This window comes from Eptesicus fuscus, chromosome 17, assembly GCF_027574615.1.
Source record: "Eptesicus fuscus isolate TK198812 chromosome 17, DD_ASM_mEF_20220401, whole genome shotgun sequence".
Classification (NCBI taxonomy): Eukaryota; Metazoa; Chordata; class Mammalia; order Chiroptera; family Vespertilionidae; genus Eptesicus; species Eptesicus fuscus.
Genome location: NC_072489.1, coordinates 44,495,637 through 44,510,437, shown reverse-complemented (window position 1 = coordinate 44,510,437; position 14,801 = coordinate 44,495,637). Strand labels below are relative to the sequence as shown.

The window sequence follows — 14,801 nt, the reverse complement described above, 5'->3', positions numbered from 1 at the left end:
TTGTCTTCCCAAGTATAACTTCCAGAGGGCATGGGCCCGACTTATGTACTGCTTTCGCATTCTCCTTAGCATCTGGCACAGTGCTGGGCACCAAGTGGAAGAATCACTAAGACATATTTTGCATATTAAATTCCAAGGCCAAGTACCCATCCACATTTCTAACAGATTTCAGAGTACTTGTTTCCTTTTGAAGGTCATGTTTTAGCTTCGAAGTATCTGACAGAACTAGTGTCTGCTTTTTGGGGGTCTGATTTTAACCTGTTTGTGGAACTTTGCAAAGTATTCAAACATCAGACATATACCCTTGGCAGAAGGGTTTCAGGGAAACTCCTCAGCACAAAGCATGGCCTCAGCAGCAGCACTCCCCGGCTTGCTCTTGGCCCTGCAGTTTGTGCCTGGCCTGGGAGCCTGTCCTCAACTGCAGGGTGACTCTCAGCCTCAGTGTGAGTAGGGAAAAGCGCTTGTGGTTAGCAATCTCGAGGCACGACTCCCTGAAGTCTGAAGTAGAGGAAAAAGGAACAAAGTGTTTCAAGAAAAAAAGCGCACTGGGATTTTTGGGATTGATTTTATTTGGGCTTCTCACAGTGGTTAGAGCCACTCTGTCTTCAGAACAATCACAGCACAGGAAATGCGTCACCGAGACTGCCCAGAAAGGTCTGACCAGCTGAATCTTATTGCTTAAAATACACAAATTCACATAACTGACAAATGGTGATGTGCCGCACACAGGAATGTGTTAGCATTTGCAAATCTGACTGTAGCACCAAACCCTCGACCAACCCCTTCCTTCTCATTCACCAGACTCCACCAAATCTCCCTGGCCCCCTAACTAGTCCTTCAACTCCCCGTTTCACCTCCCTTTGCATGCAGGGCAGCCTCCTGGAGCAGGGACAGGCTGTGACTGCTGGAATCAAGCCCCGCTCCGGGTTCCATTACCCCAGACTCCTGCCTTTAGGGTGGGACGCCGCAGTGAACTTTAACACTCAGACCAGTTCCCCACTCTAATGGGGAAGGAAACATGAGAGGGCCAGAATTTACCCATTTGATCAGTGAACTGAAGGCGGACTCATTTTGGTAAAACCTGATGTTCTTGGAGACACTTCAGTGAGTTGTTTGGGATTTTTTTTTTTTTTTTAATGGTGGAAGGAAAGGCATCTGAGGGCTGCTGACGCACTCGCGCCCACTCTCGCTACGCACCGGCTTGCTGGCATGAGCTGGACCTCAGCATAGGAAGGTAAGCCCTGCGGTGTCTGCCAAACCTCCCGGCAATTCTGGGCAGGGCTGACGTCTGGGCCACAGCTAGTCCAAGCTTGTCCCTGAAGATCCAATTAAGCCTTCGGTCTGGAGTTCCACCTTCACCTTCTGTGCCGAGTGGTTGTGAACACCCCCCAGGGGGCTGATACCGAGGGCCAGGAGCAGCCGAGGGAGGCAGACAGGTTCAGAGCACGTTTCCATTTACAGGGAACAGAACACAGGCCTCCGCATGTCCACGGAGCAATGTGCAAATTGCAGTGATGGGTAGAGGAAAACCTCTACTTTGAGGACAGTATCTCTGGCAAACACGGGACTGCCGTCGACAATGCTGCTGAATACACCCAAGTACACAGTCAGACAATTGTTCAGTAAACAGTAAATGCGTAAAATAAATTACCTTGAGAGGGCCATATCTGCTCCGAACATGTGGTAAATGGGAACAGAATGGCTGCCAGTCAAAGTATATTCACAGGAAAACAGGGCTGGGGGCTCACACACAACAAACACACACACACACAGGTTATCCAAAAAGTCATTGTATACAGACTTCACTTTGTTCAACATAGATTTTGGTTTCATGGACTCCAAACACAGACACTCATTCACCTCACAGCCTTGGATTTGTCTATTTTTGTATACATCTATATTTTTTCCCTTTCTTATCATAAGGTCAATGCCTAGTCTAAATGTCATCGTTCAAGAGTGGGGGAAGAACCAAACTCTTCAAAAGAACAGGGCAGGGCAGGGAATGTTAGTTTCGGCTGCTTGCTTTCTCCATTCAGATTATTCCCATCAAAGCTCCACCGGTTATCTGAAGCCAAACTGCAGTAACAAGGATCCCGTGGTCCTTCTGGACGGCTCCTCCACCCCCTCCTGGGGCCACTCAGACTCTTTACATAGGCTACGATTGGTTACCCCACTCACAAGGGGAGGGGGGCATGAAAACCACAGATAACCAAGGCAATTTCCCCCCAAGTGGTTAGTTAAAACAACAACAACAAACTTATTCAGAATCAAGAGAAAATACTGTGTGAGAACCGGCCTACGGGGCTGCCCTTGCTCAGCACCACAGCCTCATTTGTTCAGAGAGAACAGTGAGACACACAGGCCCACAGACTGCGTGCTTGGGTTGGGGGAGGGCCCTGGCCACCTGTGGGCACAGACCAAAGGGCAGCGATGCAGAAAGCTGCCCCTCTATCCACCACTGTGGCTCAGGGCTGCCTGGGCACCCACAGAAGGTCCAGAGATAGCCTCCGCCCAAGCCGCTACACAAAGCATCTCCTTCTGGCTCTTGAGAAGGCCGACTTGAGAAAGAGCCGCAGACTTCCCTTTTCCAGAACAGAATTCTTGCCTGCCCACTGGTAAAGCTCTTGTTTTCAGCTCGCTTTTGTTCTTTTTCTTTTAAAAAATGAAAAACAAAGAGAAGGCAGTATAATCTTCTCCACCTGCACCAGTCTGCAGCCAGCCAGAACGTGCTGGGCAGGGATGTAGTGATGCAGCGATCTCGTCACCTGGAATTTGGGAATGCAACAAACCCTTACCTACCTACCACACGGCTACCCATCCGCCCTCGTCCTCCCACAGGACTGGCCCAAGTCCAGCTCTGCAGACACTGGCATCGAGGGATGACAACCCCTGGGTCTCTGCAGGCTTCCTTCACCCAGGGCTGAGACCTGCCGTCTCTCCCAACTGACACAGCAAGGTTCTCTTACACTAATACCAGAGCAAAAATCCACTCTATCACCAAGAGTCACCTCAGGGCACGGTCTCAGCTTCCTTCCTTGGGGACTTCTTAAACACACAGCACCTCCGACCAGGCAGGTAGTGAAATATGACTTGAAAAGGAAAAAAGGGAGATCGATGGGGAATGAGGAATGAGTCACAGAACCAACTTCTCAGCCCTCCACAATACTGTGCTTCTATGGGGGGCGGGGCATCCACACCCCAAACTGTACCTGGAGATGTAGGAAAATGCAGAAACAAAGGGGGGAAAAAGAAGAAAAAAATAAAAGACCAAGTGGCTGTACCACTTTCTTGGAAAGTCACTTAATGCTTCTCTCGTGGTTCTCCCCTACCCTGGTTGCTTTGCCAAGTTCTCAGATACAGGCAGGGCCTGCTCTAGCTGGGGGAGCTGCTGCTCTGGGAGTTTGGGGAGTCCTGCTCATTGATGGTGTTCAGCAGCAGGCACGCCGGTGGCCGGGGCAGGTGGGGATGCCCAAGATCTCGGGCCTGCTCCTCGGAGGGCTGGCATAGCCCTTCTTCCTCGTCACCAGGGGGCCGCACATGGCAGCTGTCGCAGAATTCCAGGGGTCCGTCCAGAGCGTCGTCGATAAGTGTGCTGAACTCTTTGAGGTTGTCGTCATGGTGGCCCCGGTTGCACACACACACCTCAATGCCCGAGTCGCCCGTGAAGCGGCGATGTCTGCCAGGCGTCTTGTCCTTGCTGTCGGGGAGGGCGCTGCCCTGCTCGCAGCTGTAATCTTTCAGCAGCTCCTCCTTACATTCGGAATCCTTGTCCAGGAAGGCCCCAGGGGCCAGCTCCCCCAGGTCAGCCACAGAGCCGCTGGGCTCCATTCCAGGGGCTTTGGTGGCTGCTGGGTTGGCTGGCATGTCGATGTTGGAGGGCTCAGGGTCAGCGATGATGCTCGGGGGTCTTGTGCTGCTTCTGCTGGACCCTGACAAGGGGCTGCTCTGGGCCCCCTGGGAGCCCCTGGCGGGATCAGCACCTGGGGGGCTGCCGCCTGCAGGGCCACACTGTGCAGACAGCTGCTGCTGCTGTAGTTGGAAGGCACTGTATGGTGGGGGAGGAGTTGGAGGTCGGTTCACCACTTCCTCATAAGGAGGTAGTAAATAGTTTGGCAAAAACCCTAAAATGGGGAGGTAGGGAGGAGAAATTATTGCACTGGCAATTGTTCTAGGACAGAGACATTACACATCTGTCTCTTCCCACCCCAGCATACCCACCGAGTGACAGCTACAGCTCTTGGTTGTGGGCAGAGCAGAGGGCTGTGGGAGTCACCTAATCTAGCCTCTTGAAACCTGAGAGCCCCTAAAGCTGCTTCATAGGCAAAGATTTCTGCCTGTATGGTCTGGAGTAAAGGCAGAGGGTTAGGAAAATGTGGTGGATGGCCAAGAGATCATTTCTGTCTGGAATGGACCTGCTTCACATGCAAGCACGTCTCCTGTTTCACGGTCAGACTGTCCTCCGTTTATGCCCCATAGGCCTCGGGGTCAGGGACCCTAACTTAGGACTCTCTGACCACTTTTTTCTTCCCTCACCCTTCCAGATGTATACAATGAAGAGGACCTTATTCTGGAGGTTGTAAATCTGTGTTGTCTCTCTTCTAGTGTGGCTGGAGGTGGTCTGGAAAGACAAACCAAACCTCATCCTGACTCAGATCAAGAGGGGGTTGGTTACCAGTGAAGGGTGAGGGCCTGTCATCCAAGACTTGGTAAGAACATGCCAAGTGAGTTATCTTTTCACTGTGCTGAATGCTTTGAGGCACTGATGATCTGATTGTAATTGTTAGCATTTATTGAGCACTTACTATATGCCAGGCACTGTATTAAGCACTTAACCCTTCTAGATGTGAAATTCCACATTTGTGATCACTTTTTTCTATAGAACACACTGCAAAATGGCTCTGGACAAGCTGCAGAGCCAGGCCTCCACTGACTGAGAGGGCCTATGTCTGGAAGCCCAAAGAAGTCAGGTGAGTGCCCTTTAGTGAGTCAGCGAGTTTCTTGATTCTCAGAAAGTCCAAATGTCACCTCCACACACACACCTGCCCCTTTCATGGCAGCCTCTGCTCAGCATGATAGTAAACTAAATGGGAGGATTTCGGACCACCGCACTCTAATTCTCAATTCACTCACATCATACATCATCCAACTACCTGCCTAAAAAAAATCTGCCAAAGAAGCAGAGAGATCTGGTCAGAACCCAGAGAGTGTAGATGTGGAATGGCCCAGTGCACCCCCAGCACTGGCTGCTCTGGCTAAATGTGACTGCCCTCTTTTCCTGTACTTTCAAAGCCCTGCTCCGTGCTTGGCAAGGAGGCAAACCCCCAAGGCCTATAGGAGCCCTGGCCACCAATACACATAGTCTGTGTGTCCTGGGCTCCTGAGGGTGGAGTTGGGGGGCTCTGGGGTACGTACTGAAATAAAATGGCAGCGCTGAGTAATTGTGGGCTTCCCGGTAGGCAATCAGGTTGATTTCATGTTGCCGCTGCTGGGCCTGAAGGCGGTGCTTGGCTCGGCGGTGGTGGCAGACACAGCAGCAGCTCAGGATGATGATGATGGTCCACACCAGCCAGAACCCTGGGGATGGGGAAGCAAGACACAGAGGCAGGGACATAGTGAACACCAGCCAGAGGGCAGCTCTCAGAACAGGGAGGCTCCCAGCAGTGCCCACCTGGTCAACGCTGGAACTGTCAGGCCTCGCTCAGCGAATTCACATTTAGAACCTGCATTCCATTTTCATACATGTTTGTGCCGAAGTGAAAGACATGTGGGATGGAAGAGGGCAGGATTGTAAGAATGACAGTAAAGGAGGCCACTCAGTCTGGGGGGCCTCCAGGGGCCTTAGGGGAAGGGCAGAGTGCCAAGGCAACTCTCCAGCCTCACTGGTCCTCCCATATTTTTGGTTTGATGGGTATTATATATGCTCCCCTTTTAGGACAGTGTACTCTTCCTCTGTTAGGAGACCTCTGAGAGCCCAGCCAGTGTGGCTCAGTGGTTGAGCATCAACCCAGGAACCAGGAGGTCACGGTTCAATTCCTGGTCAGGGCACATGCCTGGGTTTCAGGCTCCATCCCGTGTGGGGTGTACGGAAAGCAGCCAATCAATGATTCCCTCTCATCACTGATGTTTCTGTCTCTCTCCCGTCCTCTCTGAAATCAATAAAAACATATTTTTAAAAAAGAGATCTCTGAGAAAATGCTCTAGCTTCTCTTAGTGCCCATCTTCTAAGGACAGCTCCAGGCTTGCTTTTGCTGCTGATATCAGGCTACTCACCAAAAGCAAAGAGCCTCAAAATCGCCACAACTCAGCTGATTATTAACTACAAAGGGGCCTTGAAGGGGCTGCCTGATAAAGCAATTCTTAGGGTCTTCCTGGTATCATCAAAAGGATCTGGGGCTTTTCTCTACCATGTACCCTCCATAATGTAAGAATCCCTAAAGTTAGAAGTGGAAAATTCTAATTGCCTCAGGTCCATCTCTTCCCCAGGGAGTGCAAATGACTTCCTCAGCTCTTGATATAATCTGGTACAATTCCATCTCCTAGTCACACAATCCACTCCCACCTCCTTTTGGCCTGCAGTTGCATTAGACTCAAGGCCATGAGCAGCCTCCCCTCCTTCCACCCTGTTCCAGAGAGGGGTAGAGGAACAGGGGAGAAGGCCCACAGCCCTCTTTTCTCCAGGTGCATTATTTCTTCTCATTTCCCACGGGTTCTTAGTTACTCCTCTCCAATTTTCAAATGTATACAAAAAAGCTTTCTAAATATTTTCTTTAATTAACGAGCAATTTTGTTTAATTAACGAGCAATTTTGTTTTAAAATATATATACACATGGGGGAACTGGAATGAAAAACACAAAAAAGTGACCTATCTTTAAGTAGTGAGATTATGACAAATTTTAATTTTCTTTCCCCAATTATTTTCTTCTTTCAAATTATAAAAATCAAAACAAAGTAAATGAAAACTTAATATATCTGTGATTAATTTTATTTTTGCAGGTTTTTATTTTAAAAATTAATATATTTCTGGATGGATTTTCAAATTACTCTGGGAATATATTCATATAATGAAATGACAGGCGTCATTAAAAATTATTCATAGATACTATTTTTTTAAAGATGTTTCTAATCCTAATATATAAAGAGCCAGGGTCCGTAACATCCAAAACAACCGAACGGATGACTGAACGCCAGGCTATGTGTGCAGCAGGCTCAGGTGGGTGGGGACTGGCGAGCGGGCTTAACTGCTGACCTCTCGGTCCCTCCTGGGTCACGGGCGCCGCAATGACCCAGCACTGACTGCCGCTGCCGCGGGCGCCACAGTGACCCAACACTGACTGCTGCCGCCAAGGCGGGTGCAATGCAATTGGTCGGGGGGGGGGGGGGGGGCCCCGCTATCGCCCCAGGATCCCCCCGCAGAGGGAGGCCCAGGCCACCAGCCAGGGGGCTCTGCGATCGCCCCAAAGAGGGAGGCCCAGGCTAACCAGCCGGCAGCGGTGGGTGGGGCCTCCCTCTGCGGGGTGATCAATCACAGGGCTCCAGGACTGTGAGAGGGCGCAGGCGGGGCTGAAGGACCCCCCACCCCGAGTGCATGAATTTCGTTCACCGGGCCTCTAGTATTAAATAAAAAAGCAGATTACAAAACAGTATAAAATATGATCCCAATTTTTGCTTTAAAAAGTATATCTAAACATCTAGTAATGATCAGGAAGTTAATCCCAAGGTTATTCCTGGATAACGGCATATTTCTGGTACCAGCTCCTTCATTTTTGGCTTATCTACATTTCCTAATTTTTCTAAGGTGAATGTACTTCTTAGAAATTAAAAAATGGATCTGGCCCTAGCCAGTTTGGCTCAGTGGATAAAGTATCAGCCTGCGGACTGAAGGGTCCTGGGTTCAATTCTAGTCAAGGGCACATGCCTAGGTTTCGGGCTTAATCCCCAGTAGGGGGCCGTACAGGAGGCAGCCAATCAATGATTCTCATCATTGATGTGTCCATCTCTCTCCCTCTCTCTTCCTCTCTGAAATCAATAAAAACATATTTTTAAAAATTTTATCTGAGGAACAATTTGCAGGTAAATTGTCATTAAATGAGAATAGATTATATTATTGTTCATTTATTGTCTATTCTGAATAACTTCATATTTTTTTCCATTACAAATGCTACATCTAGTTTTTATCATCTGCTTTATAATTATAAATCTGTTTAGAATCTGTTAAGTATTTCCACATGTACTTCTTGCCAGAATGAGCTAACATCATGTTTTTTTTGGTATGCTTTTTGAAAGGCTTCCTGCTTCCTACAGACAGACCTATAAATGAATAGAATCCTGATTTTTTTTTCTGTTTGTACCCAAACACACTATTCTGAAAGATCCCACTGACATTTAGGGTGTGGCCTCTGGCAAAAGCTCTTTCTGTTCCCCAGGTGTGTCCCCACTGAATCTCCCCACAAAGTCAGCCTTTCAGGGTGAGATGGCAAGGCAGTACAGCTGCCAGGCTCTGGCAAGCTGTGTGGCACCTAACTGCTTGTGGTACGTGTTCAATGGAACTTTCTGCAGAGCCCTGGCAACAGGAGAACAGGCGGAGGGCAATGGGCGGAGGAATTTCCCCCCATTTTCCCAATAGCAGACAGAAAAACCTCAGTCCCAAGCAGAGAACATAAACTTAATTTGAAGTTAGAAGTCTTCTTCCCCTTCCCAGATTACTACTGACATTTTCTTACTCAACTTACATTTCTCTCCTGTTGCTGGATGACTGAAGACTAGACAGACCCTGTTAGCGGAGCCTGGAGGATGGTGTTGAGGCCAGAAAGGAGCTCTGGGAGAGCACTGGCTACCTGCTGCCATCCTGTAACATCTCCTCCAGGTCAATCTAGTTAGCTCCCAGCCTCTTAGGTGGGACTGCATTGGTGAAAGGCTCCGCAAATAAGCACAGTGCATTCTGCTGAAGAGCCTGACTACAAATGTATTTAAAAGTCACAAAGATTCTGGGCTGAACACTCTTTTTATATTATCTATATTTCTATTTTCTAGCATAACCTTCATATTTCTGTGTTACTTGATAATTTAGAAAATACATTCTTCCATTAGGTCAGGGGTGGGGAACCTTTTTCCTGCCAAAGGCCATTTGGATATTTATTACATCATTCATGGGCCATACAAAATTATCAACTTAAAAATTAGCCTGCTGTATTTGGTCATTTAATTAACTCACTGCTAATGCCTTGGCAGGGCCAAAGCAAATGGTTTCGTGGGCCTTACATGGCCCTGGGGCTGGACGTTCCCCACCCCTGCATTAGATAATCAACATTTAACTCTATTATTTTTTACTTCTAGAGTCATTTTTTTAGTAGTTTCTTACCTAAAGGTAAACCAACTTTTAACTTTCATGCCACAATATACATGATCTAAGGCAGTAGTTCTCAGCTTTTAAATATGCTTAAAACATACACACAGAGAAAACAAAAACACGCTTTTAATAGGAAAAATCTCCTGCATTGGTTTTCACACTGGCCAAATATTTCTGGTTTCCCCTGCTCTAGGCATGTGGGTAGGTTGAACTTCTTGGTCCCTTTTTGATTGGATGAGGCACTGAGACTGGCTTTAACTAATGAACTGGTATTGGAAATGACACATCTTTTAGAGGCCAGGATACTTCTTGCTGATGTGAGACTCTCCATGAGTTTTCCTTCTGCCATGGCAATTGGCAACATTCCAGAGAGTGTCTGGTCCCAGATGATGAGGTGGGAACAAAGCTCCCAACCAATCTGTGACACACACATACTATAGTGTGAGAAGTAAACCTGTTGTTTTAACCCACTAGGAGTTTGGACTTGTTTGTTACTGCAGCATAACCTAGACTGACTGATGCAATGAGTTTATAGGCTTTTCTGGCACGAGAGAGTATTTAACCAGTTAACTGCCATGCGTCCAAAATGGAAACCATCCCCACTGCGTCTATAGACGTTTGTGGCACACAAAGGGTTAAAGGGTTCAGCAGATTCTTTTTACCCCCATTGATTTTTAGAGAAAGTGAAAAGGAGATGGAGACACAGAGAGAGAGAGAAACATCAATGTGAGACAAATACATCGACTGGTTGCCTCCTGCATGTACCATGAGCTAAGGATCGAGCCTGCAACTGAAGTACGTGCCCTTGACCGGAATCAAACCTGAGACCCTTCAGTATGCGGGCCAACACTCTATCCACTGAGCCAAACAAGCTAGGGCAGATTAATCAGATTCATAAGCAGATCCTTGATCCAAAAAAAAGGCTGCGATCCACTGAACTCTAAGTATAATAGAAAAAGAGGGCCTTTTTTTAAAAAAGGAAAAATTAAGCAGGTCAAAGGGGACTGGGGGAAGAAAAGGACAACTGGATTACTGTGTGAATCAAAACTATGGGAAAACTAAAGCTGGGAGCAGAATGGGTCTAGTGGTACGTGTGATGACATAGTATTATTACAGTAAAGGTCCAGAAAAGACCTCTAATGAGCTGGTCCCCCTTAATGGAAGGTAGAAGGCATCCACTTAATGGAAGGTAGAAGGCATTCTTGTCTGACCCTCACAAAACAGATCCTCCTGGGAGCCATTCTAGTCAAAGCAGTGTCCTATCAACTTTCAAGGGGGAATATCCAGACTAATTTGTGCCAACTTTTGATCTCTTTGCTAGATTTCACAAACAAGGAAGAGCTTAAGAAAGGAAAACTTAATGAAAGCGACACACAGTGAAAGACAGCATGCCCTCCTTCCCAAACACATACCTACCCAGCGATTAAATCCCTCAATGACAACTTTGAAATTTGTGACCTCATGGTGGGGGGCATTTGTCATGCTAAGCAAAATGGAAACATACTTTTAAAAACAATCAGAGTCCAATGTTCGCACGGAGTCACGTGCCCCAGAGTTCACAATAAACTTGAGAAAACACCACTCCCCAACTGGCAGGAAATTCCTCCTTAGGAAGCCACAGCATACTGTAAATTAGCTCTCCTTTTACAGGACGGTACGTGACCCCCTGGGCTTCTTATACCTCTCAGCAGGAGCTCCTGCCACTACCACTGTGGAAAAGGCCTGAATTTGGGAAATGACTTCAGAGGACTTGGAACGTAATCTCAAAGACTGGACAAGTTTCCTATAAGCATGACTGCAAATAGAAAAGAGGCAGACAACCTGGGTACAAATCCCAGCGCACAAAACCATTTCCTGGCTTTGTGACCGATCATTTTTTTACTTCCCTCATCTGTAAAATGGGAAGAATGATGCTCTCTACCTACTTGGTCACTGTGAGGAAAATTAGCTAATATATGCAGAGTATCAGAACCATGCCTGGTATACAAGCTAAGTTCCCCAGCTTATTATTACTACTGTTGTTGTTACAGGCATGGTTTTAAATTTCCCTTTTAATCCATAAAAAAGCAAGAGTGAGGAACAAGTCCAAAGTCTGCTTCTAGGTTCTATTCTTGCCTAAATTCATTGGAAAACCAACCCATCTACACTGATCAACCTGCCTTTGTTCTGAAGCCCGGAGAGCTAGGGAACTGGGGTCTAGTCAGGGCTTGGAAGAAGGACCCAACTCCCCGCTCTCCACTTTGCTCAGCATGGCAAGTGCCCTAGGCCTTCCTTAAGAGCAGCTCAACAATAGGTATCTTAAGACAAACTGAAAGTTAAGAAAAAGGTTAATATGTGAAAAGATGGGCAGCATTAACTGAATTTGCTAATAATCTGTTTCATGTCATCTCAGGGAAATTCCACTGTCTAGAAACACTCCCCTGTGCCTCATTAAAGCCCCAACCAGGGAAAACTGATGCCTGATTGAAGTTCCCCAAAATCATGTTAGGAGCAGAAACCTAACTCTGACCTCTCCCTAGAAAGTGGAGCTGGGTGAATGGAAAGAGCCCTGAGATGAGAATTGGGAGGTCCAGGTTCAGGCTCTTTGGCCTTGAGTATGTTCCTGGCCTCCCCGGGTCTCATTTTTGTTGTTGTTGTTGTTGGTAGTGGTGGTGGTGGTTTGGTTTGGTTGCACCTTTAGGTGGAAAGTAAATATGCACATTCGAGACCCTCCAGGACCTGGGCCCATCACCCTCCAGCCTGGCACTTGGCATTCTGGACGGCTTTGGAGTGAGGAGCACTGACCTTACTACTCAGCTGCATACCCCTGGTCCAGAGACACAGGACGATATGTGTACCTAGCAGGGTGTTCTTAAGGTGAAACTGAGACGATGTGCATGAAGAATCTGCATGGTGCCTGGCACTAGGAGAGTTCTATGCACATTAGCACCCATATTATCGCCATTTCTTCCCAGTCAAGCCGCAGGGGAAAGATTACCAATGTGATCCATACTCTGTTCCTTCTCACTGGGCCTTGGCCTATGGTGTTCCTCTGCCTGGAAAATCATTCTACCCTTGTCCATGTGTTTAAATCTACCTACCTTTTAAGACCCACTTCAAATGCTACTTCTCCCACCCAGCCTGCCTGCCTCCTATCCAGCCAAAGCAAACTCTCCTTTGGACATTCACAGCAGTTCTGGCAAATACATTCCGCTCTCTACTTTGTGTTACTACAGGGCATTCTTGATGGCAAGGATTCTATCTGCCCACATTTTCCAACACAGAAGAGGCCAGAGCATTCAGCAGGAACTTGTTAGAATTGCAAATTCTCAGGTCCGCCTCAGACCTATTGAATCAAAATATCTGGGAGTAGGGCCCAGAAAACTGTGCTTTAATGAGTCCTCCAGGAAATTCAGATGCTTGCCAAAGTTCAAGAACCACTGAAATAAGGGTTTGCTGAACGAATACATGATTGAATGATGAGTTAAAGTGCGTGTGTGTGTGTGTGTGTGTATGTGTGTGTGTGTGTCCACGCGCGCACATGTGTGTGTGTGAGTGACAGTCCTCAGCACACAGGAAAATTCAGCTTAATAGAGATAAAAGGGTTGGTGCAAATGGCATTTTCCCCCCTTGAAGCCTTCTGCCAAGGATTTCCTGGCTGATATTTTCTTCCTTCCAAAGTAAATAGACAAAAGAATAACCCAAAGCCCATTACTTTCACATTTTAGGCAAAGTTTAGAGGCAATAGGTTTCAAGACCACAAAAAGTACAGTTTTGATGAGAACTGAAACGGCACATTCCGACACTCAACCTCTCTCTATACACATCAGGTGACGGCCAAGACCCTAATAAGGAGGAAAAGCAAGGAATTCTCAGGGGGGTGGGACACTCTCTGGGCATCTCCTGACCAAGAAGCCATTCTGAGCACAGGTGAGAGGAAAGTTTTGCTTTTACAGTCTCCGTCCCTGCAGAACTTAGAAAGCATGAACCAACTAGTAAAACGGTGAGTCTTTTCTCCTCATCCAGATTCCGGTTTTCTATCTGGCCTCCCCTTTCCCAGCTGACCATAACTGGAGATATAACAACCGGCCACTCATGCAGCTCTTCCTCTGGCTTTTTCAAGCCTCCCTGCCATCTGGGTCTCCCTGTCCCGCCACCCCACCACCCTGCCCTGGCTTCGGTGACCCGATTCTGGTGGCTACTGAGTCTGCTCTGCCAACAGCCCAGGAGGCTCTGTCTGTCTGAGATGGGGCCATCAACTCCAGCCCTTTCCGCAACTGATGGGCCTGGGCCAGGCCCCAGAAAAACAAGCTGTCAGCTTTGTGGCTTTTTGGCAGCCCGGCTTCGACTTTTGTTTTAACAAGGGGTGGGAGGGAGAATTTGAACCCTGTGGTTATCTGCATTTTAAAACATTTAAACAGAGTCTGTCCACCTGCTTGGCACTTTGTGTTCTCCAGTAAGTCCTTCAGCCCCACCCCTTCTAAAATAGCAACAATAATTCTGAGCCTCCTTGGTGGCTGCTTATATATATGGGAGGACTGGGGGGAAAGGGGAATATCCTGAGATCTATCTTCTCCTTGGGGGAGGAATCTGCACTTGACCCCCAACTGGGATTCCTCAGAAAGGTCCTCAGTCCTCAAAGGGGAAGGACCAGGGTGAAAAAAGGTCCTGTTTTGTAAAAACCACTCCCACTGGCTACAAGATCCTTTTGCTTTTAGAGGGAGTCTTCCTGGCCAAGAGTCTAATTTCCTCTCCATACCAGATAATAGCCCTTCTAGCTGCTTTCTGACCATATCACTGATGTGGGGGGAATAAGGAACTCAGAAAGAAGAGAGGGAATAGGGGCAGGGGTGATGGTGGCAATAAGGGAATGGTTTGACAAACAAGTCCAAAGTTCATTTCCAAATGGAGGGAGTGAGGGGTGCTTAGAATTATCTGGAGAAACAGTCTATCATTTCCTCTCTCAGCAGACAGTTGTGAGAACCACTGCAGTGATGGTCACCTGCCCTAAGGACTCTCCCACCCTCCCATTCTTCCTCGAGCATCCGATAGTGTCTTGTCTGAGTACCCCAAAGATCAGAGTACAAAGTGTGTTAGTGAACAATATCACCACCCTTGGGCAACTATGGAAGGTACAAGTGGTCCTGGCCTCAACCAAACCAGTGGCAAGACAAGGACTGTCTGTCCCACAGGGCACTGAGCTGACAGTAACAGGTTGGGTGCACAGGAAAAGCCTCCAGACACTTCAGCTTGAGAGCATGGGGGCTCCCTCTCTCCAGGAGGGCTCTGTAGGCAGGAGCTACAGAAAGATTATCCCTTTGAGAGAGACCCTCAGAAACAGAAGCAGCTCCTTGATGCTCCATGGGGAATTCCAGAATCTTGTAGTTTTGCTTTGTTTTGTTTTTTAATTGATTTCAGAGAGAGGAAGGGAGGAGGAGATAGAAACATCAATGATGAGAGAGAATCCTCCTGCAT

The 14,801-nt window shown here is 47.6% G+C and overlaps 1 protein-coding gene across 3 annotated transcripts in view; it reads right to left on the bottom strand.

The window, feature by feature from the left end:
• Nucleotides 1-546: 546 nt before the first annotated feature.
• Nucleotides 547-14,801, bottom strand: part of WBP1L (WW domain binding protein 1 like) — a 55,512-nt gene continuing 41,257 nt past the window's right edge. For 2 of the 3 annotated variants that reach the window (XM_054729133.1, XM_054729131.1), the window contains 4 exons: nt 5,413-5,574; nt 3,210-4,121; nt 3,009-3,089; nt 547-1,582 (listed from right to left, as the gene is read on the bottom strand). In XM_054729133.1, coding sequence (XP_054585108.1) covers nt 3,373-4,121; nt 5,413-5,574 — 911 coding nt within the window. In that variant the 3' untranslated portion in view covers nt 547-1,582; nt 3,009-3,089; nt 3,210-3,372. Of the gene's footprint in view, nt 1,586-3,008; nt 3,090-3,209; nt 4,122-5,412; nt 5,575-14,801 lie in introns of all 3 variants that reach the window. The other variant, XM_054729132.1, reaches the window with a different exon arrangement.